General features: G+C 45.6%; 1 protein-coding gene across 1 annotated transcript in view; it reads left to right on the top strand.

The window, feature by feature from the left end:
- Window positions 1-17327: 17327 nt before the first annotated feature.
- slc25a14 (solute carrier family 25 member 14) overlaps window positions 17328-24820 on the top strand; it is a 94744-nt gene continuing 87251 nt past the window's right edge. The window contains exons 1-2 of the mRNA XM_078546912.1: window positions 17328-17449; window positions 21804-21951. Of these exons, the coding sequence (XP_078403038.1) occupies window positions 17386-17449; window positions 21804-21951 (212 nt within the window). The 5' untranslated portion in view covers window positions 17328-17385. The remainder of the gene's footprint in view (window positions 17450-21803; window positions 21952-24820) is intronic.

Below are 24820 nucleotides of genomic sequence, written 5' to 3'. Positions count from 1 at the left end.
CCCTTCGAGCCTAATCTGCCATTCGATAAAATCATGGAGAATGTGATTATGGCCTCAACTCCACTTTCCTGTCTGGTCCCCCCATAACTGTTGACTCCCTTATCTATCAAAAATCTACTAACTCAGCCTTGAATGTATTCAGTGACCCAGCATCTACTGCTTTCTGGGGAAGAGAAATCCGCAAACTAACTACCCTCTCAGAGAAAAAAAATCTCATCATCTCTATCTTAAAAGGGAAACCTCTTACTTTCAAATGGTGCCCCCTTGTTATCCACATGAGGAAGCATTCTCCTCGTATCCACCCTGTCAAGTCCCCTCAGGATCTTATATATTTCAATAAGATCACCTCTTTCTTCTAAACTCCAATGGGTATAGGCCCAACCTTTCTTCGTAAGGTAACCCCTTCATCCCAGGAATAAGTCAAGCGAGCCTTCGTTGAACTGCTTCAAAAGCAATTGTGTCCTTTTTTCAAATAAGGAGACCAAAACTGTACACAGAACTCCAGGTATGGTCTCACTAATGCCCTGTACAACTGTAGCAAAACACCCCAATTTTATATTCTATTCCCATCGCCATAAATGTCAACATTTCATTTGTCTTCCTAATCACCTGCTCTATCTGTATACTAACCTTTTGTACTTTCATGTACCAGGACACCCAGATCCCTCTATACCACAGAGTTCTGCAATCTTGCTCCATTTAAATAGTATACTGTTTTTCTATTCTTCCTGCCAAAGTGGATAAGTTCAAATTTTTCTATATTTTACTCCGTCTGCCAAATTTTTTTCCCACTCACTTAACCTGTCTATATCCCTTTGCAGACTCTCTATCTCCTCTTGACAACTTACTTCCCTACCGATCTTGGTGTCATCGGCAAATTTAGCAACCATACATTCTGTCCCTTCATCCAAGTCATTGATACAGATTTTATTTGATAAAGCTCCTATGAAGCGCCTTGGAATGTTTTACATTAAAAATGCTATATAAATACAAGTTGCTATTGTTGCCATACCTCTGCTCATTTCCCCAGTCTATGTCTTCCTGAAGTCTAGAACAGTTTACTACATTTCTGAGTTCTCACCTGGTTATCTATGGTTTCTGCTGTTTATCTCGAGTTATTCCTGGTTATTTCTAGGTATCACTGTTTATCCCTGATGATCTGTGGTTGCGACTGGTTATTTCAGTATCCCTGATTACTGCTGAATATCTTTATTTATCTCTGATTTCTGTGTTTATTCAGTTATTTCTGATTATCCCCAGTGTGTCGGCCTTTCACCTGGAATCAGTAGACAGGAAAATTTGAAATTTCTTTATCAGTGGAATCTATAATTGTTTTTAAGAATGTTTGAAAATGACTTTTAAGTGTTTGCATCAATTGTACAGGGATCAATTGTAATTTTCTTTAATAATAAGGAATATAGGTTATTGTGACCTGGCAACCCTTGATTCGGATCCTATAGGAAGGAAGTGAAGAAAAAAGCCGTGTGGTTGACAGACACAAAGGAGAGCTGTAGATAGCAAGGATAGCTACAAGCAGAGGAACTGGAGGGTGAAGGCAATCAGTGCACAAACACAGACATGAAGAGAAAGTAGACCAAGTAGAAGAGGAGAAGAAACAAATCATTCTCAGGAAGAGATTAGGTTTTCTGTTCAGCAGAAAGGAAAGGAGACGGGAGCTCTAGGAGACAACATGCCTGCTAGCTGGGAAAAAAAACTGGAAAGCTGTGCGTAAAGCTCGGAGATACTAAAGTGCTGGGTGTCTTCCCAGAAGTGGCTAAACAGTGAACCGAGGTGTTATTGGTTGGTCGGTTGAAAAGAACTCTGGAAAGCTACACCATCAGGACTGCTGTGACCTGAGGGAGAGAGAGTTCATAGACGTGTACCTTGTTGATGATAATCATACCCATGAAACCCAAAGGTGAAATCTATTGTTGGATAGGACACCAGGCCTGCCATGAATAAATAAGGAACAGCATATTCTGGAACTGTGTAGCTAGGTAATGCTGCATTTGTTCGGGGTGTAATGTGGATGCTTGTGCTTGTGCAAGGCACATCTTTGTTGTATCGACTAATTAGAGTGTAATTTATCTTTTTATTTGAAGTATCTTTCGCCTGTTAGTTTTTGTTTAATTTGTGTTGGTTCTGATTCCTGTTAAAGTAAAAGCTACAAAAAGTGGAATCTTGTTGGTAATTTCGTCAATTGGGGTAAATTTGGTTATTTTAGTTTACAGTTCCCCACGTGGATTGTAATATCTGTTATCTGTGATTGTCCTAAATGTCCATTCTTATCCCTATAGCCACCCCGACCCCATAGAGTTGTGAAGAAATGAGAGGCCCCCTCACTCTCACTCTGTTCACCTCTTTTCTCCTTCCCCTCCTACTCTGCCTTTCCAATGTTTCCCTAAGAGTCTTCAGCTGATTTTAAATTTTGTTTTCTTTTTAAGGCAAAGACTTTGGAATGAAAAAATGCTTTTTATTCTCTCCCTTTCTATCTTGTTACAGATATAAGCAAATAGAGTATGTGCCTTTTTTATCAGCGAAATTCAGATTAGACAAACAGTTCCAAGACATCTGCCAGACAAAACCACCTGAAAGAACCTTCATTGGACATTGACTTACTGGACTCTGGACTCACATGAAACCATAATTCTTATTTTTATTGTGGTCTCTGCACTGAACCCCTTTCTTTCCCTTATTCCTCTTCCTTTGATTGAATGCATAAAGGGGCAGACGTTGCAAAACCCCTTGCCTGCGTTTTGTGTGTGTGTAAAATAAACCAAGCCTCTTATTTTACCTCATCTCGAGTTTTCTGTGGGGTTATTAATAGCGGATTGGATCGCTCCAAAACTGAAGGGTTGGGGAACATATGCCAACACTTAAAAAAGGGGAAATCAGAAATCAAAAACCACCTTTCTGTTTATGAATGGGTAATGAGTGGAGAAATTAGGGCTGTTCGAAATTAAACCCCCTCCTGTACGTAATATCCCTCAGTCTTCTTTTTGAATCCCATTACATATAAAATGTATTTAACTTACCCAGAATAAAGGGCCCACAATCCTTCCTCTTTGCATATCTTGAGTGAGGCATGCAACATTCCCCTGTACTTAATCTCCTTGTAATGAGAGTCAATAAGCTGGCCCTGGACTTGCAGACGAGTTTTTGTGAGGTCTATTGGAAAAGTTCCTAGAGTGCAGAAAAAATAGCTTTTTACCACTTAAAAAAAAACACAATTTCTGTCGAGAAAGAATTCAAGACTCACGACACTTTCAGGGAACCTTTCTTGTAGTACAATAGTCAGAAAGAACCACTCCATCTCACAAACTACAAGCTGAAGAATGTTGGGCCGGGCATTCTGCAGAGAATTGCTGCAGTTTCACAGAGAGGACAATGAACAAAACAAATCCAGAACAAACTGTTCACTGCAATTAAGTATACTTAATGCAGGACACAAGTTAAACATCAGGGATGGATAAAGGGAACCTTGCCCACCCAGAAGGTAATGGGTTTGTTGGGCAGGCTAATGCAGTGAAGCACAGTATAAACAGGATCAAGAGATCAGTGAACATAAGAGGTTGAGGCATGGGGAAGTCCGTTGGTGAAGTCAGTGGATGGGGGTATTCGATCAGAAAATTCTTTATTGCAGCAGATCTTTATTTAAGGATAGTCCAACTCCCCGTGACCCTGAATTGGATGAAGCGGTTCTGGAAAAGGTGAGTGAGCGAGTGAATGAATCCGTATATTGTGACTACATAAAAAAGCTGGTGTTACCATGGACGTCTACACTGAACTGAGCTGCTATTTCAATCAGGAATTAAAGTTAATCAAGATAGCATGGACAGGACAAACTATTCAAAAATTTAAGGAATGAAAGAAAGCCAGCAGCATTGCTCTATTTGTTAATTTGTGATTCACAAACAAGCCTCTGTTTAAAGGACAAGCATCACCTCTTCAGATTCATACTGACTTGAGCGTGTAAGTGATATTTTTCAATATGAAGGGCCACACTGCCTGGAGCCACTGAATTTGTGAAATGCGATGGGCTCTTCCAAAGGGAAACAACCTAGAATCACAGAATCACACAGTGCAGAAGAGGCTCTTCGGCCCATCGAGTCTGCACCGACACATGAGAAACATCTGACCTACCTACCTAATCCCATTTACCAGCACTTGGCCCATAGCCTTGAATGTTATGATGCGCCAAGTGCTCATCCAGGTACTTTTTAAAGGATGTGAGGCAACCCGCCTCCACCACCCTCCCAGGCAGTGCATTCCAGACCGTCACCACCCTCTGGGTAAAAAGGTTTTCCTCACATCCCCCCTAAACCTCCTGCCCCTCACCTTGAACTTGTGTCCCCTCGTGTCTGACCCTTCAACTAAGGGGAACAGCTGCTCCCTATCCACCCTGTCCATGCCCCTCATAATCTTATACACCTCGATCAGGTCGCCCCTCAGTCTTCTCTGCTCCAACGAAAACAATCCAAGTCTATCCAACCTCTCTGCATAACTTAAATGTTTCATCCCAGGCAACATCCTGGTGAATCTCCTCTGCACCCCCTCCAGTGCAATCACATCCTTCCTATAATGTGGCGACCAGAACTGCACACAGTACTCCAGCTGTGGCCTCACCAAGGTTCTATACAACTACAACATGTCCTCCCTACTTTTGTAATCCATGCCTCAATTGATAAAGGTAAGTGTCCCATATGCCTTTTTCACCACCCCACTAACATGCCCCTCCGCCTTCAGAGATCTATGGACACATACGCCAAGGTCCCTTTGTTCCTCAGAACTTCCTAGTGTCATGCCATTCATTGAATACTTCCTTGTCAAATTACTCCTTCCAAAGTGCATCACCTCACACTTTTCATGGTTAAATTTCATCTGCCACTTACCTGCCCATTTGACCACCCCATCTATATCTTCCTGTAGCCCAAGACACTCAACCTCTCTGTTTTAACCACTCGGCCAATCTTTGTGAAATTTCCTGAAAGTAATGAAACAAATTCAAAGTTACAAAGTATGCTATCTTCATCACTTCTGTATTCACATATTAACTTCTTCAAGAAAAAGCTCTCTATATATCCTGCAGCTTAATAAAGCTATGGAAATTTAGCCTCTTATTTTACTTTGAAAATCAACCGGTAGAAATGGGAGAAAAATGTCAGGACAGTTGATTGGTACTGATGTAACCTGTGAAATTAGGCACAAAGCATATGCTCAGAAGGGCTGTGAATCTTTTGAATTCTTCACCTAAGACCAGTGTTGGGTCATTAAATATATTCAAGGCTGAGGTAGATAGATTTTTGATCTACGAGGGAGTCAGGGGTAATGGGACTAGGCAGGAAAGTGGAGTTAAGGCTACACTCAGATCAGCAATAATCATATTGAATGGCTGAGTAGGCTCGAGGGTCCAAATGGCCTGTTCCTGCTCTTATTTCTTATGTTTCTTATGTCCTAAATTAGAATGCATAATTCAAATTGAACTCGCAGTGTCACAGCTTTGTTTAAAATGCTAATTCAGGCTTAGGGGGTTTCATTAGAAGCTGAGGCTTTCAAGTCAAAACTTGAATAAAGGCTAGTTCCTAGTTCCCAGTTTTCTAGTTTCCAGAAATTCAAAATAATCATACTTTTAGACTCAAAATGCTGGAACTTCAATAAGTTTATTTCTTGCAGCTCTCCATGTGGCTGGTGGACTAACACATTGTTGCTCAGCACCTGACTGCAGTGTAGCAATAAATGCAGCACCAACAAACAATTAGTTCCTAGCTCTTTGTGAATCATAAGAACATAAGAAATCAGAGCAGGAGTAGGCCATTCGGCCCCTCAAGCCTGCGCCGCCATTCAATGAGATCATGGCTGATCTGCCCCAGGCCTCAACTCCTCTTTCTTGCCAGCTCCTCATAGCCCTCAACTCCCCGATATTTCTAAAATCTATCTACCTCCTCTTTAAATACTTCCAGTGATCTAGCTCCACAACTCTCTGGGGTAGAGAATCCAGACATTCTCTACCCTCTGACAGAAGAAATTCCTTCGCATCTCAGTTTAAAATGACTGTCCCCTTATTCTGCAACTATGCCCCCTAGTTCAAGATTCCCCACTAGTGGAAACATCTTCTCAACATCTGCCCTGAAAATCCCTCTCAAAATCTTGTATATTTCAATAAGATCACCTCATTCTTCTAAATTCTAATGAATAAAAGCCTAAACTGTTTAGCAGTTCTTGCTAAGTCAACCCCTTCATGCCAGGAATCAGCCTCTTTTGAACTGCCTCCAATGCCAGTATATCCTTTCTGAAATACGGGGACCAAAACCGTACACAGTACTCCAGGTGCAGCCTCACCAACACCCTGTACAGTTGTAACAAGACTTCCCAATTTTTAAAAGCAAAAAAACTGCGGATGCTAGAAATCAAAAACAAAAACAAAAATAAAAATACCTGGAAAAACTCAGCAGGTCTGACAGCATCTGCGGAGAGGAATACAGTTAACGTTTCGAGTCCGAATGACTTTTCAACAGAATTAAGGAAAAATAGAAGAGAGGTGAAATATAAGCTGCTTTAATGGGGGGGGGGGGGGGGGGGGGGGGGGGGGACAGGTAGAGCTGGATAGAGGGCCAGTGATAGGTGGAGATTGCCAAAAGATGTCATAGACAAAAGGACAAAGAGGTGTTGACGGTGGTGATATTAGCTAAGAAATGTGCTAATAGGTGACATTAAGGGTAGAAAGCAGGACGAGCAAGATACAGATAGCCCTAGTGGGGGTGGGGTGGGGGGAAGGGATCGAAATAGGTTAAAAGGTAGAGATAAAACAATGGATGGAAATACATTTAAAAAGAATGGAAATAGGTGGGAAAAGAAAAATCTATATAAATTATTGGAAAAAAGAGGGATCGGAAAGGGGGTGGGGATGGAGGGGGGAGTTCATGATCTAAAGTTGTTGAACTCAATATTCAGTCCAGAAGGCTGTAAAGTGCCTAGTCAGAAGATGAGGTGCTGTTCCTCCAGTTTGCATTGAGCTTCAATGGAACATTGCAGCAGGCCAAGGATGGATATGTGGGCATGAGAGCAGGGTGGTGTGTTGAAATGGCAAGCGACAGGGAGGTCTGGGTCATGCTTGCGGACAGACCGAAGGTGTTCCGCAAAGCAGTCACCCAGTCTGCGTTTGGTCTCTCCAATGTAGAGGAAGCCACACTGGGAGCAGTGAATGCAGTAGACTAAATTGAGGGAAGTGCAAGTAAAATGCTGCTTCACTTGAAAGGAGTGTTTGGGCCCTTGGACAGTGAGGAGGGGGGAAGTAAAGGGGCAGGTATTGCACCTTCTGCGGTTGCATGGGAAGGTGCCGTGGGAGGGGGTTGAGGTATAGGGGCTGATGGAGGAGTGGACCAGGGTGTCCCAGAGGGAACGATCCCTGCGGAATGCCGCCGGGGGGGTGAAGGGAAGATGTGTTTGGTGGTGGCATCATGCTGGAGTTGGCGGAAATGGCGGAGGATGATCCTTTGAATGCGGAGGCTGGTGGGGTGATAAGTGAGGACAAGGGGGTCCCTATCATGGTTCTGGGAGGGAGAGGAAGGTGTGAGGGCGGATGCCGGCGTGACATCAGTCATCTCAATTTGTCTGCTCCTCTAACCCACTCTAACCTGTCTCTCTCTGAACTTGCTGCACTCCGTTCTCTCAGGTCCAACCCTGGCATTGTCATCAAACCCGCTGACAAGGGTGGTGCTGTTGTTGTCTGGCGCACTGACTTCTACCTCGCAGAGGCTGAGCGTCAATTTGCAGACACTTCCTCCTACCATGACCCCACCACTGAACATCAAACCATTGTTTCCAGGACTGTTACTGACCTCATCTACTCTGGAGATCTACCTTCCACAGCTTCCAACCTCATAGTCTCCCAACCTCGAATGGCCCCCTTCTACCTCCTACCCAAAATCCACAAACAGGACTGTCCCGGCAGACCGATCGTGTCAGCCTGTTCCTACCCCATGGAACTCATTTCTTGCTATCTTGACTCCATTCTCTCTCCCTTTGTCCAGTCCCTTCCCACCTACATCCGCGATTCCTCTGAAACCCTACAATATATCAACAATTTCCAGTTCCCTGGCCCCAACTGCCTCCTCTTCACCATGGACGTCCAATCCCTCTACACCTCTATCCCCCACCGGGATGGCCTGAGGGCTCTCCGCTTCTTCCTCGAACAGAGGCCCGAACAATCCCCATCCACCACTACTCTCCTCCGTCTGGCTGAACTTGTTCTCTCACTGAACAATTTCTCCTTAAACTCCTCTCACTTCCTCCAAATAAAAGGTGTGGCTATGGGTACCCGCATGGGCCCCAGTTATGCCTGTCTCTTTATGGGATATGTGGAACATTCCTTGTTCCAGTCCTACTCCGGCCCCCTCCCACAACTCTTTCTCCGTTACATCGATGACTGCTTCGGTGCTGCTTCATGCTCTCGTCTGGACCTGGAAAAATTTATTAATTTTGCTTCCAATTTCCACCGCTCCGTCATTTTGACATGGTTCATTTCTGACACTTCCCTTCCCCTCCTTGGCCTCCCTGTCTCAATTTCTGGTGATAGACTGTCCACCAATATTCATTACAAGCCTACCGACTCCCACAGCTACCTTGACTACAGCTCCCCACATCCCGCTTCCTGTAAGGACTCCATCCCATTCTCTCAGTTCCTTCGCCTCCGTCGCATCTGTTCTGATGATGCCACTTTCAAAAACACTTCCTCTGACATGTCTTCCTTCTTCCTTAACCGAGGTTTCCCACCCATGGTGGTTGACAGGGCCCTCAACCATGTCCGGACCATCTCCCGCGCACCGCCCTCACACCTTCCTCTCTCCCCCAGAACCATGATAGGGCCCCCTTGTCCTCACTTATCACCTCACCAGCCTCCGCATTCAAAGGATCATCCTCTGCCATTTCCGCCAACTCCAGCATGATGCCACCACCGAACACAGCTTCCTTCAACCCCCCTGGCGGCATTTCACAGGGATCGTTCCCTCCGGGACACCCTGGTCCACTCCTCCATCTACACCTTAGCCCCCTCCCACGGCACCTTCCCATGCAACCGCAGAAGGTGCAACACCTGCCCCTTTACTTCCCCCCTCCTCACTGTCCAAGGGCCCAAACATTCCTTTCAAGTGAAGCAGCATTTCACTTGCACTTCCCTCAATTTACTCTACTGCATTCGCTGCTCCCAATGCGGTTTCCTCTACATTGGAGAGACCAAACGCAGACTGGGTGATCACTTTGCGGAACACCTTCGGTCTGTCCGCAAGCTTGACCCAGACCTCCCTGTCGCTTGCCATTTCAACACACCACCCTGCTCTCATGCCCACATATCCATCCTTGGCCTGCTGCAATGTTCCATTGAAGCTCAACGCAAACTGGAGGGACAGCACCTCATCTTCTGACTAGGCACTTTACAGCCTTCTGGACTGAATATTAAGTTCAACAATTTTAGATGATGAACTCTCTCCTCCATCCCCACCTCCTTTCCGATCCCCCTTTTTTCCAAAAATTTATACAGATTTTTCTTTTCCTGCCTATTTCCATTCTTTTTAAATATATTTCCATCCATTGTTTTATCTCTACCTTTTAGACTATTTCGATCCCTTCCCCCCACCCCACCCCCACTAGGGCTATCTGTATCTTGCTTGTCCTGCTTTCTACCCTTAATGTCACCTATTAGCACGTTTCTTAGCTAATATCACCACCATCAACACCTCTTTGTCCTTTTGTCTGTGACATCTTTTGGCAATCTCCACCTATCACTGGCCCACATCCAGCTCTACCTGTCCCACCCCCCTTAAATCAGCTTATATTTCACCTCTCTTCTATTTTTCCTTAGTTCTGTTGAAGACTCATTCCGACTCGAAACGTTAACTGTATTCCTCTCCACAGATGCTGTCAGACCTGCTGAGTTTTTCCAGGTATTTTTATTTTTGTTTCCTAATTTTAAATTCCAGCCCCCTAGCGATAACAGGCCAAAATTCCATTTGCCTTCTTAATTACTTGCTGCACCTGCATGCTAACTTTTTGTGTTTCATGCACAAGAACACCCAGGTCCCTCTGTGCTGCCCCTTTTTGGAGTCTCTCTCCATTTAAATAAGTTTGCCTTTTTCTTCTTCCTACCAAAGTGCATGGCCTCACACTTTCCTACATTAGACTCCATTTGCCAAGTTTTTGCCCACTCAACCTATCTATATCCCCTTGCAGGTTCCTTATGTCCTCATTACAACATGCTCTCCCACCTATTTTTGTATTGTCAGCAAATTTGGATACATTACACTCTGCCCCCTCCTCCAAATCATTAATATCGGTAGTAAATAATTGAGGCACTAAGACTGATCCCTGTGGCACTCAACTAGTTACGTCTTTCCAACCTGAAAAAGACCCATTAAGCCCAATTCTCTGTCTTCTGTGTGTTAACCAATCTTCAATCCATGCTAATACATTACCCCCAATTCCGTTAGCTCCTATCTTGTGCAATATCTTTTTATGTGGCGCCTTATCGAATGCCTTCTGGAAATCCAAATACACTACATCTACAATCATTCAACATCTATCAATCTGAAAAAGAAAAGAGCTTTTGGCATCTTTCTATGTGGGCATATCTGGTCTCAGCTGATGTTAGAGCTCTGCATGTGAATGCTATCGGTTTTCTCTCTTGTAGCAGTTCTTTGGTAGAAGCATCTACTTGCAGAATGACAGATTTCTTTCTGTTATGGTATGATAGACTTTTCTCCTTGCATACTGCTTCTTTGAGTCTGTTGAATCTCCTGTCATTTGACTCTGACCACGGATAATCATCATTTTCTTTCATCGGCTCTAGTATGTTTACTCTGTGTTCTGATATGTGAGGTATGAAAAATCTCGTACTGGATCAAGCCAATGAAGTTTGTCAGTTCTTTCTTGTCTCTTGGAGTTTCTATCTCAGAAATAATTGTGGCTTTTTCAGGACTCAGCTTCGCTTCGTCAAGTGTGTACATCATTCTTAAAAACTGGCACCTTCTGTCACCTTCACGATGTTATTTATTCTTTCATGGGATCTGAGTGTCACTGTCATGGCCTGCATTTGTTGTCCATCTCTAATTTCCCCTATTATTTGTCATTTATATAAACGACATAGATGACTATGTGGGGTGTAGGATTAGTAAGTTTGCAGATGACACAAAGATTGGCCGGGTGGTTAACAGTGAGGTTGAGTGTCTTGGGCTATAGGAAGATATAGACTGGATGGTCAAATGGGCAGATAAGTGGCAGATGGAATTTAACCCTGAAAAGTGTGAGGTGATACACTTTGGAAGAAGTAATTTGACAAGGAAGTATTCAATGAACGACATGACACTAGGAAATTCTGAGGAACAAAGGGACCTTGGCGTACGTGTCATATCTCTGAAGGCAGAGGGGCACGTTAGTGGGGTGGTGAAAAAGGCATATGGGACACTTGCCTTTATCAATCAAGGCATAGATTACAAAAGTAGGGAGGTCATGTTGGAGTTGTATAGAACCTTAATGAGGCCACAGCTGGAGTACTGTGTGCAGTTCAGGTCACCACATTATAGGAAGGATGTGATTGCACTGGAGGGGGTGCAGAGGAGATTCACAAGGATGTTGCCTAGGATGAAACATTCAAGTTATGAAGAGAGGTTGGTTAGACTTGGGTTGTTTTCGTTGGAGCAGAGAAGACTGAGGGGTGACCTGATCGAGGTGTACAAGATTATGAGGGGCATGGACAGGGTGGATAGGGAGCAGCTGTTCCCCTTAGTTGAAGGGTCAGTCACAAGGAGGCCTAAGTTCAAGGTGAGGGGCAGGAGGTTTAGGGGGGATGTGAGGAAAAACATTTTTACCCAGAGGGCGGTGATGGTCTGGAATGCACTGCCTGGGAGGGCGGTGGAGGCGGGTTGCCTCACGTTCTTTAAAAAGCACCTGGATGAGCACTTGGCACGTCATAACATTCAAGGCTATGGGCCAAGTGCTGGTAAATGGGATTAGGTAGGTAAGTCAGGTGTTTCTCACGTGTCGGTGCAGACTCAATGGGCTGAAGGGCCTCTTCTGTATTGTGATTCTGTGATTCCCCTCAACTGAGCAACCTGCTAGGCCATTTCAGAGGCCATTTAAGAGTCAACCACATTGCTGTGGATCTGGACTCACATGTAGGCCAGACAGGGTAAGTACAGCAGATTTCCTTCCCTAAAGTACATGAGTGAACCAGATGAGTTTTTATGTCAATCAATGATAGTTTAATTGTCACCATTCCAGATTTCAGTAAGTGAATTTATATTTTACAAGTTGCCATGATTTGAACCTATGTCCCTAGAACAATAGCCTGAGCCTCTGCATTACGAGTTCAGTGACATTACCACCACGCCACCATCTCCCTGTGTTTTGGTCTGCATGTAGCTTGATCCCAGTGTTCCCAGTTCTCTTCATAGCTTCATGTAGATGGTAGTCATGATCTTTTCCGTCTACACCATAGATCTGGATATCATCAGCTATGCTAACTACTTTACATCCTCTGTTTGCCTTAGCTCCTTTCTGCTGGAACCCATCCTGGCTCATTTTAAGGACAAGAGGTAGATGCAGGAATTTGTACTGTCCAAAGGGTGTGTTGAATGTTGTCAATAGCAATGATTCTGTGTCTAGTTTCACATTTCGGTCGCCATTTCTAGCATCAAATTTGCTGTAAACCTTTGCCGCTGCCAGTGCTGGTGTGAACTATTCCAGTGTTAGAATGGGATAGTGATCCCTCTTTATTTCCTGATTAAGATCTTTGGGATCCAGGCAAATTCTTAGCCGTCCATTTGGCTTCTCTCTCACCACGATGGAATTGACCCAATCTCTAGGGCCTATGACACTGGTGATCACTTTCTTTTCTTCTATCTCTTGGAGCGTTCTTTCAAGCTTTCCTTTTAGTTCTGTTGATACTTTCCCTGGGGGATGGATTATTGGGTTCATCACTGGATCAATAGTGATGCGGTACTCCAAATCTTCAAAGGATCCAACCATCTCATCAAAACACTCTGGGTGCACTTGTACCAAATCTTTCTTGCATTTGACCAGAGGGCGCTTTTCAATGAGTGTACTACCTGCAACCCCCAGTGTCGCCTCCCTAACCTCATTGTTTTACTGAGAGCAGCTGGAAATCTTTGCAACTGCTTAACCCCAGAATAGCATGAGGATCTGTTCCCGTGCTGTGGAACATACAATTAACATATTTTTCTTTGTGTCTCCCTCTGATTCAGGTTGTTCCTAGATTTCAAATCTCACTCACTCCCAGCTATTAAACAAATTTAACCCTTTCTCACCTGCCCACAAAAAGATATAGCTGACATTTTCCTCTTCATTAGTACCTTTTAGAAAGCTATTGAATGTCAGTCTCCACTTTTGTTTAAACTTCTCAAATGTCTCTGTGATATCATCAGCTTCCCAATTCATTATGGGCTGTAACTGTGTGATCATTGCTGTGAGGACAGCCATTTCATTTTCGCATAATTCACTCAATTTTTCTCTCTCTTTGGCACGAATTCGGGTTGATTTTTCTCAATCTAATTCAACATTAAATCCATTTAAAATGTTTGAGTCTTATAGGCACCCGCTGCGATCATATTATGCCTTCTAGTTCCCAAAAGTTAGAAATAATTACACTTTCGACTCAAACTGCTGGAGTTTCATTGAGTTTATTTCTCACTGCTTTCCATGTGGCTGGTGGACTGATACGTTGCTACTTGGCATATAACGGCAGTGCAGCAGTAAAATGTGCCCTCCTGACATACATTTGCATAACAATTGGTTCCTAGCTCTATATGAATAAAATAAGACATACAGAGGATATAACAGAATGGATTAAGAGATACAAAAGAAAACTGAAAGGATTATTTAGTTAATTAAATTTGATTCTTTGTTTCTTGTACCCTTATTTTGAACTTTATAAATTTCAACAACGGTAGATGAAGATTTTTCATGGATAGTTTCAATCCTGAGTGTTTGCACAAAAGGATAAAATAATGATGGCCGATACATTTGGAAGGTTATAAGAACAAAGGGTGGTCTCATTGAAACATATAAAACTCTGGGAGCATTAGAAACTGAGAGGCTGTTTCCCTAGGCTGTAAAGTTTAGAACTTAAGGTCATTGTCTCAGGATAAAGTTCGGCCATTTTGGACTGAGATGAAGAGAAATTTCTTCACTCAGTTGTTAGGGTTGCCAACTGTGCTTAAACGTATTTCTAGAGATTTCATCACATGACTTGATCTATGTTCCAGCCATTAGTCAGCCAACATAATGTAACATAATGCCTTCCTATGCCAATTGAAAAGCCAAAAGTCTCTTTAGCTTTGCAGAGTCATACAGACTCGAAAGGTTAACTCTGTCTTCCTCCCCACAGATGCTGTCAGACCTGCTGCATTTTTCCAGCAATTTTTGTTTTTATTTCAGATTTCCAGCATCCGCAGTATTTTGCATTTTGCTTTAGTCCCTTTAGCCAGTTGGATGGTGCTTGACCGTCAGTGAAACAACCTCCCCATATCCCATTTTCAATATTTTTATATCTGATAAAGAAAAATGTTCAAAGAAAATGTCAAAAACTTTCTAAATGTCCCCACGGGGTTTCTCCAGGGTTGCACATAGTGCTGTCCTAGAGATTGATCTTCAATTCCTGGAGACTGCAGGCCAATCCTGGATGGTTGGCATCCTTCCCAGTTGTGAATATTTAGAATTCTCTACCCAAGAGAATTGTTGATGTCCAGTTACTGAGTTTATTCAAGACTGAGATCTACACATTTTGGGGTTCCCATTAATTAAGGGATATGGGATTCGGGGCAGGGCAATGGGTTTGAGGCAGAAAATCAGCCTAATCATATTAATTGGTGGGGCAGCTACAAGGCTCAGCTACTCCTGGTTTTTAATATTGTTATCCTATGGCAGTGGTGGTTATCAGTACTGATCACTGATTATTCCCTTTATCTCTGGTTATTGCCGATTACACGTGTTTATATCCAGTTATCCTGTCTGTCGTCCCGGTAAGCTCGTTTTATCGCCATTATCTGAGCCCTTCGTTCGGATTTGGAGGCCCTTGTGTCCTTGGTAATGGCCATTTCCGGTTCAACGGGCGGCCATGTATGAGCATGTCCGGGTCACAGCGGAAGTGCTGCTCCGCGGGCGGACAGCGCAGTAGAGTCACTGCCCGGAGTCCGAGCGGCAGGTGAGCGAGCGGCGCACACACAATGACCCCGACCTCATCCCCCTCGTTCCCCTCCACATTCCCCCCTCCACATCCCGCCCTGCACATCCCTCCCTACCCCCTCCCTCCCCCTCTCCCCGTCCCTCCCCCCCTCTCCCGGTCTCCCTTCCCCGCGTCCCCCCCGTCGTCCTTCTCCCTCCCCCACACCCCGTGCCCCTAACATCCCCCTCCACATCCCATCTCACCCCCCCCCCCGGACAACCCATCTCACCCCCCACATCCCCCCTCATCCCTCCCCCCCACATCCCCCCTCATCCCTCCCCCCCACATCCCCCCTCATCCCTCCCCCCCCACATCCCCATCCTCATCCCTCCCCCCCCACATCCCCATCCCTCCCCCCCACATCCCCATCCTCATCCCTCCCCCCCCACATCCCCATCCTCATCCCTCCCCCCCACATCCCCATCCTCATCCCTCCCCCCCACATCCCCATCCTCATCCCTCCCCCCCACATCCCCATCCTCATCCCTCCCCCCCACATCCCCATCCTCATCCCTCCCCCCCCACATCCCCATCCCTCCCCCCCACATCCCCATCCTCATCCCTCCCCCCCACATCCCCATCCTCATCCCTCCCCCCCACATCCCCATCCTCATCCCTCCCCCCCACATCCCCATCCTCATCCCTCCCCCCCACATCCCCATCCTCATCCCTCCCCCCCACATCCCCATCCTCATCCCTCCCCCCCACATCCCCATCCTCATCCCTCCCCCCCACATCCCCATCCTCATCCCTCCCCCCCCACATCCCCATCCTCATCCCTCCCCCCCACATCCCCATCCTCATCCCTCCCCCCCCACATCCCCATCCTCATCCCTCCCCCCCACATCCCCATCCTCATCCCTCCCCCCCACATCCCCATCCTCATCCCTCCCCCCCACATCCCCATCCTCATCCCTCCCCCCCACATCCCCATCCTCATCCCTCCCCCCCACATCCCCATCCTCATCCCTCCCCCCCACATCCCCATCCTCATCCCTCCCCCCCACATCCCCATCCTCATCCCTCCCCCCCACATCCCCATCCTCATCCCTCCCCCCCACATCCCCATCCTCATCCCTCCCCCCCACATCCCCATCCTCATCCCTCCCCCCCACATCCCCATCCTCATCCCTCCCCCCCACATCCCCATCCTCATCCCTCCCCCCCACATCCCCATCCTCATCCCTCCCCCCCCACATCCCCATCCCTCCCCCCCACATCCCCATCCTCATCCCTCCCCCCCACATCCCCATCCTCATCCCTCCCCCCCACATCCCCATCCTCATCCCTCCCCCCCACATCCCCCCCCCCCCACATCCCCATCCTCATCCCTCCCCCCCACATCCCCATCCTCATCCCTCCCCCCCACATCCCCATCCTCATCCCTCCCCCCCCACATCCCCATCCCTCCCCCCACATCCCCATCCTCATCCCTCCCCCCCACATCCCCATCCTCATCCCTCCCCCCCACATCCCCATCCTCATCCCTCCCCCCCCACATCCCCATCCTCATCCCTCCCCCCCCCCACATCCCCATCCTCATCCCTCCCCCCCCACATCCTCATTCTCATCCCTCCCCCCCCACATCCCCATCCTCATCCCTCCCCCCCTACATCCCCATCCTCATCCCTCCCCCCCCACATCCCCATCCTCATCCCTCCCCCCCCACATCCCCATCCTCATCCCTCCCCCCCCACATCCCCATCCTCATCCCTCCCCCCCACATCCCCATCCTCATCCCTCCCCCCCACATCCCCATCCTCATCCCTCCCCCACACATCCCCATCCCTCCCCCACACATCCCCATCCCTCCCCCCCACATCCCCATCCCCATCCCTCCCCCCCACATCCCCATCCCCAACCCTCCCCCCCACATCCCCATCCCCATCCCTCCCCCCCACATCCCCATCCCTCCACACTCCTCATACCCGCTACATACCAAAATCCACTCTCGCCCCCACCAATTGATTTTTCTTTTTATAATTGCTGTCAAGTCACTCTGAGAAATATACTGAGCAAAGTATCACTGAGTTGTACATTTCAGGTAACCACAGCATCCAAACCTGCAGTTGGACAACGTGGAACTGTGTTTTTTACCATTTGACCTCGTCGTGATTACTCTTCTCAAATGTAGAAGTGGTGAAGACTGGGAGATGTCCAATCTAAACTGGAAACCTTTTGTCTATGGCGGCCTGGCCTCTGTCACTGCTGAGTTTGGTAAGTTTCATTATCATTATCCCTCTCCACTGTCTTCCACGTTTACAGTTGTTTAATTAGCCTGTATGTTTGTGCGAGATCTGAGAAAGCAAGCCTGAGCCCCTAGAACATAAGCCTTCCCCTGCACTCGTTCAACGAAATGCACAAAGGGTCCAACATGTGTTGGTGTTCTGCCGTGAGCACTTCAAATCCCGGCTGATTAACCCCCTTACCCCCGCAAGGGTACTGAGGCCAGTAAATTGAACATAGACCAACAGAGTTAAGTGGTGCTAAATCTTTTACTTTGACAATCCCATGGTGTCATCAATTGCTGGCTGCATTGTGAGAGTGTCCTGAAGCCTCAGCACAGTACCACATGCTTAATATTGTATAAAATGAGAATCTAGTAAGTGGGCTAATAGCACCTTGTGAGGAAGCACCAGAAATTCACCAATTTGCCTGATACTGATAGCGTCAATAGCCACAAATAATATGATGTATATCTATTGCCCTTGGGCTAGACCCTAAAAGCGCATTTATTCTTGGATGTCTGCATGGGAACAGCACCAGGTTGTTGTCCAAGTCTCGCGGATTTGTATATAAATCACCCACTGTTCTTCATTGTCCATTCATCGTTACTAGGTCCAAATCCTGGAATTCCCTGCCTGAGAGGACTGTGGGAGCACCTTCACCACACAGACAATAGCGGTTCATAAAGAATGGCAGCTAGGGATAGCCTGTAAATGCTAGTCATGCTAACCCCACCCAAATCTTGAGAATCAGTAAGAAATCAGCTGGTTTGCTTAGACAAGAGCAGGTCAGAGGCTCGGAATCCTGTGGCAAGTAGCTCACCTCCTGGCTCCCTAAAGCCTGTCCACCGTCTACAAGGTACAAGTCAGGAGTGTGATGAAATTCTCTCCGCTTGCCTGGATCAAACATAGGAGCAGGAGTAGGCCATTCGGCCTGACGAGCCTGCAGCGCCATTCATTATGATCATGGCTGATCATCCAACTCAATAGCCTGCTCCCGCTTTCTCCCCATACCCTTTGATCCCTTGCGCCCCAAGAGCTATATCTAACTCCTTCTTCAAAGCATACAATGTTTTGGTCTCAACTACTTTCTGTGGTAATAAATTCCACAGGCTCACCACTCTCTGGGTGAAGAAATTTCTCCTCATTTCAGTCCTAAATGGTCTACCCCATATCCTCAAACTGTGACCCCTGGTTCTGGACTCCCCCACCATCGAGAACATCTACCCTTTCTAGTCCTGTTAGAATTTTATAGGTTTCTATGAGATCCCCCCTCATTCTTCTAAACTTCAGCGAATAGAATCCTCATCGACTCAATCTCTCCTCATATGTCAGTCCCGCCATCCCAGGAATCAGTTGGGTAAACCTTTGCTGCACTCCCTCTATAGCAAGTACATCCTTCCTCAGATAAGGAGACCAAAACTGCACACAATATTCCAGGTGTGGTCTCACCAAGGCCCTGTACAATTGCAGCAAGACATCCCTGTTCCTGTACTCGAATCTTCTGTCTATGAAGGCCAACATACCATTTGCCTTCTTTACCGTCTGCTGCACCTCCATGCTTACCTTCAGCGACTGGTGTACAAGGACACCCAGGCCTCGTTGCACATTCCTCTCTCAATTTATAGCCATTCAGGTAATAATCTGCCTTCCTGTTTTTGCTACCAAAATGGATAACCTCACATTTATCCACATTATACTGCATCTGCCATGCATTTGCCCACTCACTCAGCTTGTCCAAATCACACTGAAGCATCTCTGCATCCTCCTCACAGCTCACCCTCCCACCCAGCTTTGTGTCATCTGCAAATTTGGAAATATTACATTTAATTCCCTCATCTAAATCATTAATATATATTGTGAATAACTGGGGTCCCAGCACCGATCTCTGCGGTACCCCACTAGTCACTGCCTGCCATTCGGAAAAAGACCCGTTTATTCCTACTCTTTGTTTCCTGTCTGCCAACCAGTTTTCTATCCATCTCATTACACTACCCCCAATCCCATGCCCTTTAATTTTACACGCCAATCTCTTACGTGGGACTTTGCCGAAAGCCTTCTGAAAGTCCAAATAAACCACATCCACTGGCTCCCCCTTATCAACTCTACTAGTTACATCCTTGAAAAATTCCAGTAGATTTGTCAACCATGATTTCCCTTTCATAAATCCATGCTGACGCTGTCCGATTCTGCCACTGTTTGCCACGTGCTCAGCTATTAAATCTTTTGTAATGGACTCTAGAATTTTCCCCACTACCGATGTCAAGCTGTCTGGTCTATAATTCCCTGTTTTCTCTCTGCCTCCCTTTTTAAATAGTGGGGTTACATTAGCTGCCCTCCAATCTGTTTGAACTGTTCCAAAGTCTATAGAATCTTGGAAGATGACCACCAATGCATCCACTATTTTTAGGGCCACTTCCTTAAGTACTGTGCAGCTCCAACAACATTGAAGAAGTTTGAGACCATCAAGGTCAAAGCAGCTGCTTGATTGCCACGAACATTCACTCCCTCCATCACTGACGCACAGTAGCAGCAGTGTGTACCATCTACAAGAAGCACTGCAGGAATTCGCCAAGGCTCCTTCGGCAGCACCTTCGAAACCCAAGACCACTACTACCTAGAAGGACAAGGGCAGCAGACGCATGGGAACAGCACCACCCGCAAGTTCCCGCCAAGCCATTCATCATCCTGACTCGGAAATATATCACCGTTCCTTCACTGTCGTTGGGTCAAAATCCTGGAACTCCCTCCCTAACAGCACTGTGGGTGTACCTATACCACATGGACTGCAGTGGTTCACGAAGGCAGCTCACCATCACCTTCTCAAGGGCAATTAGGGACGGGCAATAAACGCTGACTGAGCCAGCAATGCCCACATCCTGTAAACAAATTAAAAAGACTTCCACTTTTGTGTTGATGATTGGCTGTTTTCAGTGAGTCACCTTCCTTCTGGTGCCATGTCCACTGCATTATCTGATCAACTCAGTCATCTGAATGAAACTAATATTACATCAGCAATGTAAATATCTCCAGGAAATTTTCAAATATACTAATGACCCACTTTTGCCCCAAACTGATGGAGATAACTATGTTAAAGGCTAGTTGCAAAAAAAATGTTTTGGATTGAGGGAGAGTGGATTTTAGTAAAATAAGGCAGGATCTGGCCAAGGTAGACTGGGAACAGTTACTTGTGGAGAAATCTACAGAGGAGCAGTGGGGGGCGTTCAGAAAGGAAATGGGGAGGGTACAGGCTCAACATGTTCCCTCTAGAGTGATAGGAAGTAGTAACAAGCTCAGAGAACCATGGATGACCAGAGATATTCAGGATACGATGAGAAAGAAAAGAGAGTCTTTTAGTAGGTACAAGGGGAGCAAATCAGCAAAAGCATTAGTGAAGTAGAGAAAGTGCAGGGTGGAGCTTAAGAAAGCAATTAGGAGAGCAAAGAGGGGATATGCAAAAGCTCTGGCTGGTAAAAGTAGGGAAAATCCCAAGGTATTCTATAAGTATATCAATGGGAAGAGGATAACCAGGGAAAGAGTAGGGCTCATAAGGGACCAAGGGAGCAATCTATGGGTGGAGCCAGAGGGCATCGGTAGAGTGTTGGAACAAATACTTCACATCCATCTTCACCCAAGAGAATGAGGATAAAGGTATGGAAATCGGGGAGAGGGACTGCGAGGTTCTTGAGCAAATTGATAAAGGGAGTGACAAGGTATTGGAGGTGTTGGCAGGCTTAAAAGTGGACAAATCTCCAGGTCTGGATGATTTGTGTCCCAGACTACTGAGGGAGGCAAGGGAGGAGATCGCAGGGGCTCTGACCCAAAATTTTACTTCCTCTCTGACCACGGGGCAGGTGCCAGAGGACTGGAGAACAGCTAATGTGGTTCTGCTATTTAAGAAGGGTTGTAGAGATAAGCCAGGGAACTAGCCAGGCCAGTGATTCTCATGTCAGTGGTTGGGAAACTATTGGAGAAAATTCTGAAGGAGAAAATCTATCTCCACTTGGAGAGGCAAAGTTTGATCAGGCTTAGTCAGCATGGCTTTGTCAGAGGGAGGTCATGCTTAACAAATTTGATTGAATTTTTTGAGGAGGTGACCAGTTGTGTAGATGAGGGTAGTGCAGTTGATGTAGTTTATATGGATTTCAACAAAGCCTTTGACAAGGTCCCACATGGGAGACTTATAAAGAAGGCAAATGCACATGGGATATAGGGTAGTTTGATGAGGTGGATTCAAAATTGGCTTTGTAGGAGACAAAGGGTGATGACAGAAGGATGCTTTAGTGACTGGACAGAAATTGTGTTTTTTTTTTAAGTGGTAAAAAGCTATTTTTTCTGTACTCTAGGAACTTTTCCAATAGACCTCACAAAAACTCGCCTGCAAGTCCAGGGCCAGCTTATTGACTCTCATTACAAGGAGATTAAGTACAGGGGAATGTTGCATGCCTTACTCAAGATATGCAAAGAGGAAGGATTGCGGGCCCTTTATTCTGGGTAAGTTACATACATTTTAAATTTAATGGGATTCAAAAAGAAGACTGAGGGATATTACGTACAGGAGGGGGTTTAATTTCGAACAGCCCTAATTTCTCCACTCATTACCCATTCATAAACAGAAAGGTGTTTTTTGATTTCTGATTTCCCCTTTTATAAGTGTTGGCATATGTTCCCCAACCCTTCAGTTTTGGAGCGATCCAATCCGCTATTAATAACCCTGCAGAAAACTCGAGATGAGGTAAAATAAGAGGCTTGGTTTATTTTACACACACAAAATGCGGGAAAGGTTTTGGGTTGAGCTATTCAGCTAATGAGGCCTCTTATGAAAACACATTGTGTTTTTAGAAGATAACTGTAGAACCATTAACACAGCATTGGAGATGAGTCACAAATAGCTCTGCCTTCGTCCATAGCTGGATGGTGCAGACTGCCTATCCATTGCATGGGCTTGGCTGCAATGTTTATATAATGCAAGGAGTGTAATTCTTTGTCCATGTTTAAACTGCTCAGAAACTTCCAGAACTACCATCATGTGATCAGTGACGGCCATTATATCAGTCCATTTTTAAAAAATAAAGAAATAATTTTATAAAGTAGCCAGACTGACATAGATTTATATATTCTCCTTCCCATCTCCTGGACAGCACAGGGAGATTTCATCAGATCAAGGTAGATTTATAAAATGGTGTCCTCCTGTGCTGTGACCACTTGGCCCATCATGTCTGCAGACATGCTGCAAGAGCAACCCAGTGAATGATGAGTTTCTTTTGTAGTGTGTAGAACCATCGAACTAGGAACATGGGTACAAGGTAAGAAGGGGTGTATTCTACCAAGTAACACACAGCCCTTTTATAATACATAGCAAAACATAACACACATATAAAACAAAAACAAAAATACCTGGAAAAACTCAGCAGATCTGACAGCATCTGCGGAGAGGAGCACAGTTAATGTTTCGAGTCTGTATGATTCTTCAACAGAACTAAGGAAAAATAGAAAAGAGGTGAAATATAAGCTGGTTTAAAGGAGTTTAATATCACTTGAAAGGAGTGAAGCAGCATTTCACTTGCACTTCCCTCAATTTAGTCTATTACATTCGCTGCTCCCAATGCAGTTTCCTCTACATTGGAGACACCAAATGCAGACTGGGTGACCGCTTTGCGGAACACCTTCGGTCTGTCCGCAATCATGACCCAGACCTCCCTGTCGCTTGTCATTTCAACACTCCACCCTGCTCACATGCCCACATGTCTGTCCTTGGCCTGCTGCATTGTTCCAGTGAAGCTCAACGCAAACTGGAGGAACAGCACCTCATCTTCCGACTAGGCACTTTACAGCCTTCCGGACTGAATATTGAGTTCAACAATTTTAGATCATGAACTCTCTCCTCCATCCCACCCCCTTTCCGATCCCCCTTTTTTCCAATAATTTATGTAGATTTTTCTTTTCCCACCTATTTCCATTAATTTTAAATGTATTTCTATCCATTGTTTTATCTCTACCTTTTAACCTATTTCGATCCCTTCCCCCAACCCCAGCCCCACTAGGGCTATCTGTACCTTGCTCGTCCTGCTTTCTACCCTTAATGTCACCTATTATCATATTCCTTAGATAATATCACCACCTTCAACACCTCTTTATCCTTTTGTCGATGACATCTTTTGGTTATCTCCGCCTATCACTGGCCCTCTATCCAGCTCTACCTGTCCCAACCCCCTTTAAACCAGCTTATATTTCACCTCTTTTCTATTTTTCCTTAGTTCTGTTGAAGAGCCATATGGACTTGAAACGTTAACTGTGTTCCTCTCCGCAGATGCTGTCAGATCTGCTGAGTTTTTCCTGGTATTTTTGTTTTTGTTTTTGATTTCCAGCATCCACAGTTTTTTGCTTTTATAACACACATATATACTTGTGAGATCCAGGCCTGCCTCACATCACTTCTCTCGAGTTGTTTACTGTTGTTAAATTACCACATTGCTTGTCCATCATTCAGTACTGGATGAGCAGAAATTACCTGCAGTTAAATATGGAGAGATGGGCTATTTTCTTCACTCCCCAGCACAAACTCCATTCCCTTGTTGCCATCTCTCCATGTCAACTGTCTGAGGCTCAATCCAAATGTTCACAATCTCATATTTGACTGAGATGAGCTTCTGGCCACATACCTGCACCATCATTTTTAGACCGTTTATTTCCACCTCTGTAACATTGTTTGACCCTGCCTGTGCTTTGCTCGTCTATGCCTTTGTTTCCTCTAGACTTGACTATTGCAGTGCACTCCTTGCTGGCCTCCCACATTCTACCTTGCAGAAGCTTGAGGACATCCAACTCTACTGCCTGTGTCCTAACTCACACCAACCCTCATTCACCTGCTAGCTGACCCTATGCCTCAATTTTAAAATTTTCCCTTTAAAATTCCCCCTCTCTATCTCTCTTGGCTTTTTAAGGTGCGGCTTAAACTCTTTGACCAAGCTTTTAGACACCTGCCTTTTGTGGCATATGTTAAGTTTTTCTTTACAATGCTGCTGTGCAGTGCCACTGGCATTTAATATTACAGACCCCATATCAGTACAGTTTGTTGCTTTGCATGCCATACCGTGCAGCATAATGACTCCATCATACAAACACAATAACAGGAGTAGGACCTTTAGCCCCTCAGAATCACAGAATTGTTATGGTGTAGAAGGAGACCATTTGGCACATCGTGTCTGCACCAGCTCCCTGAGCATTTTAACTTAGTGCCAATCTCCTGCCTTTTCCCCATAACTCTGTGCATTGTTTCTATCTAAATAACCATCCAATTGAACCTGCCTCCACCACATTTCCAGGCAGTGCATTCCAAACCCTAACTACTTGCTGTTTGAAA

This window comes from Cetorhinus maximus, chromosome 8 (assembly GCF_964194155.1).
Source record: "Cetorhinus maximus chromosome 8, sCetMax3.hap1.1, whole genome shotgun sequence".
Lineage (NCBI taxonomy): Eukaryota > Metazoa > Chordata > Chondrichthyes > Lamniformes > Cetorhinidae > Cetorhinus > Cetorhinus maximus.
The sequence above is the reverse complement of the archived record's forward strand: the minus strand, read 5'-3'. Positions and strand labels throughout refer to the sequence as shown.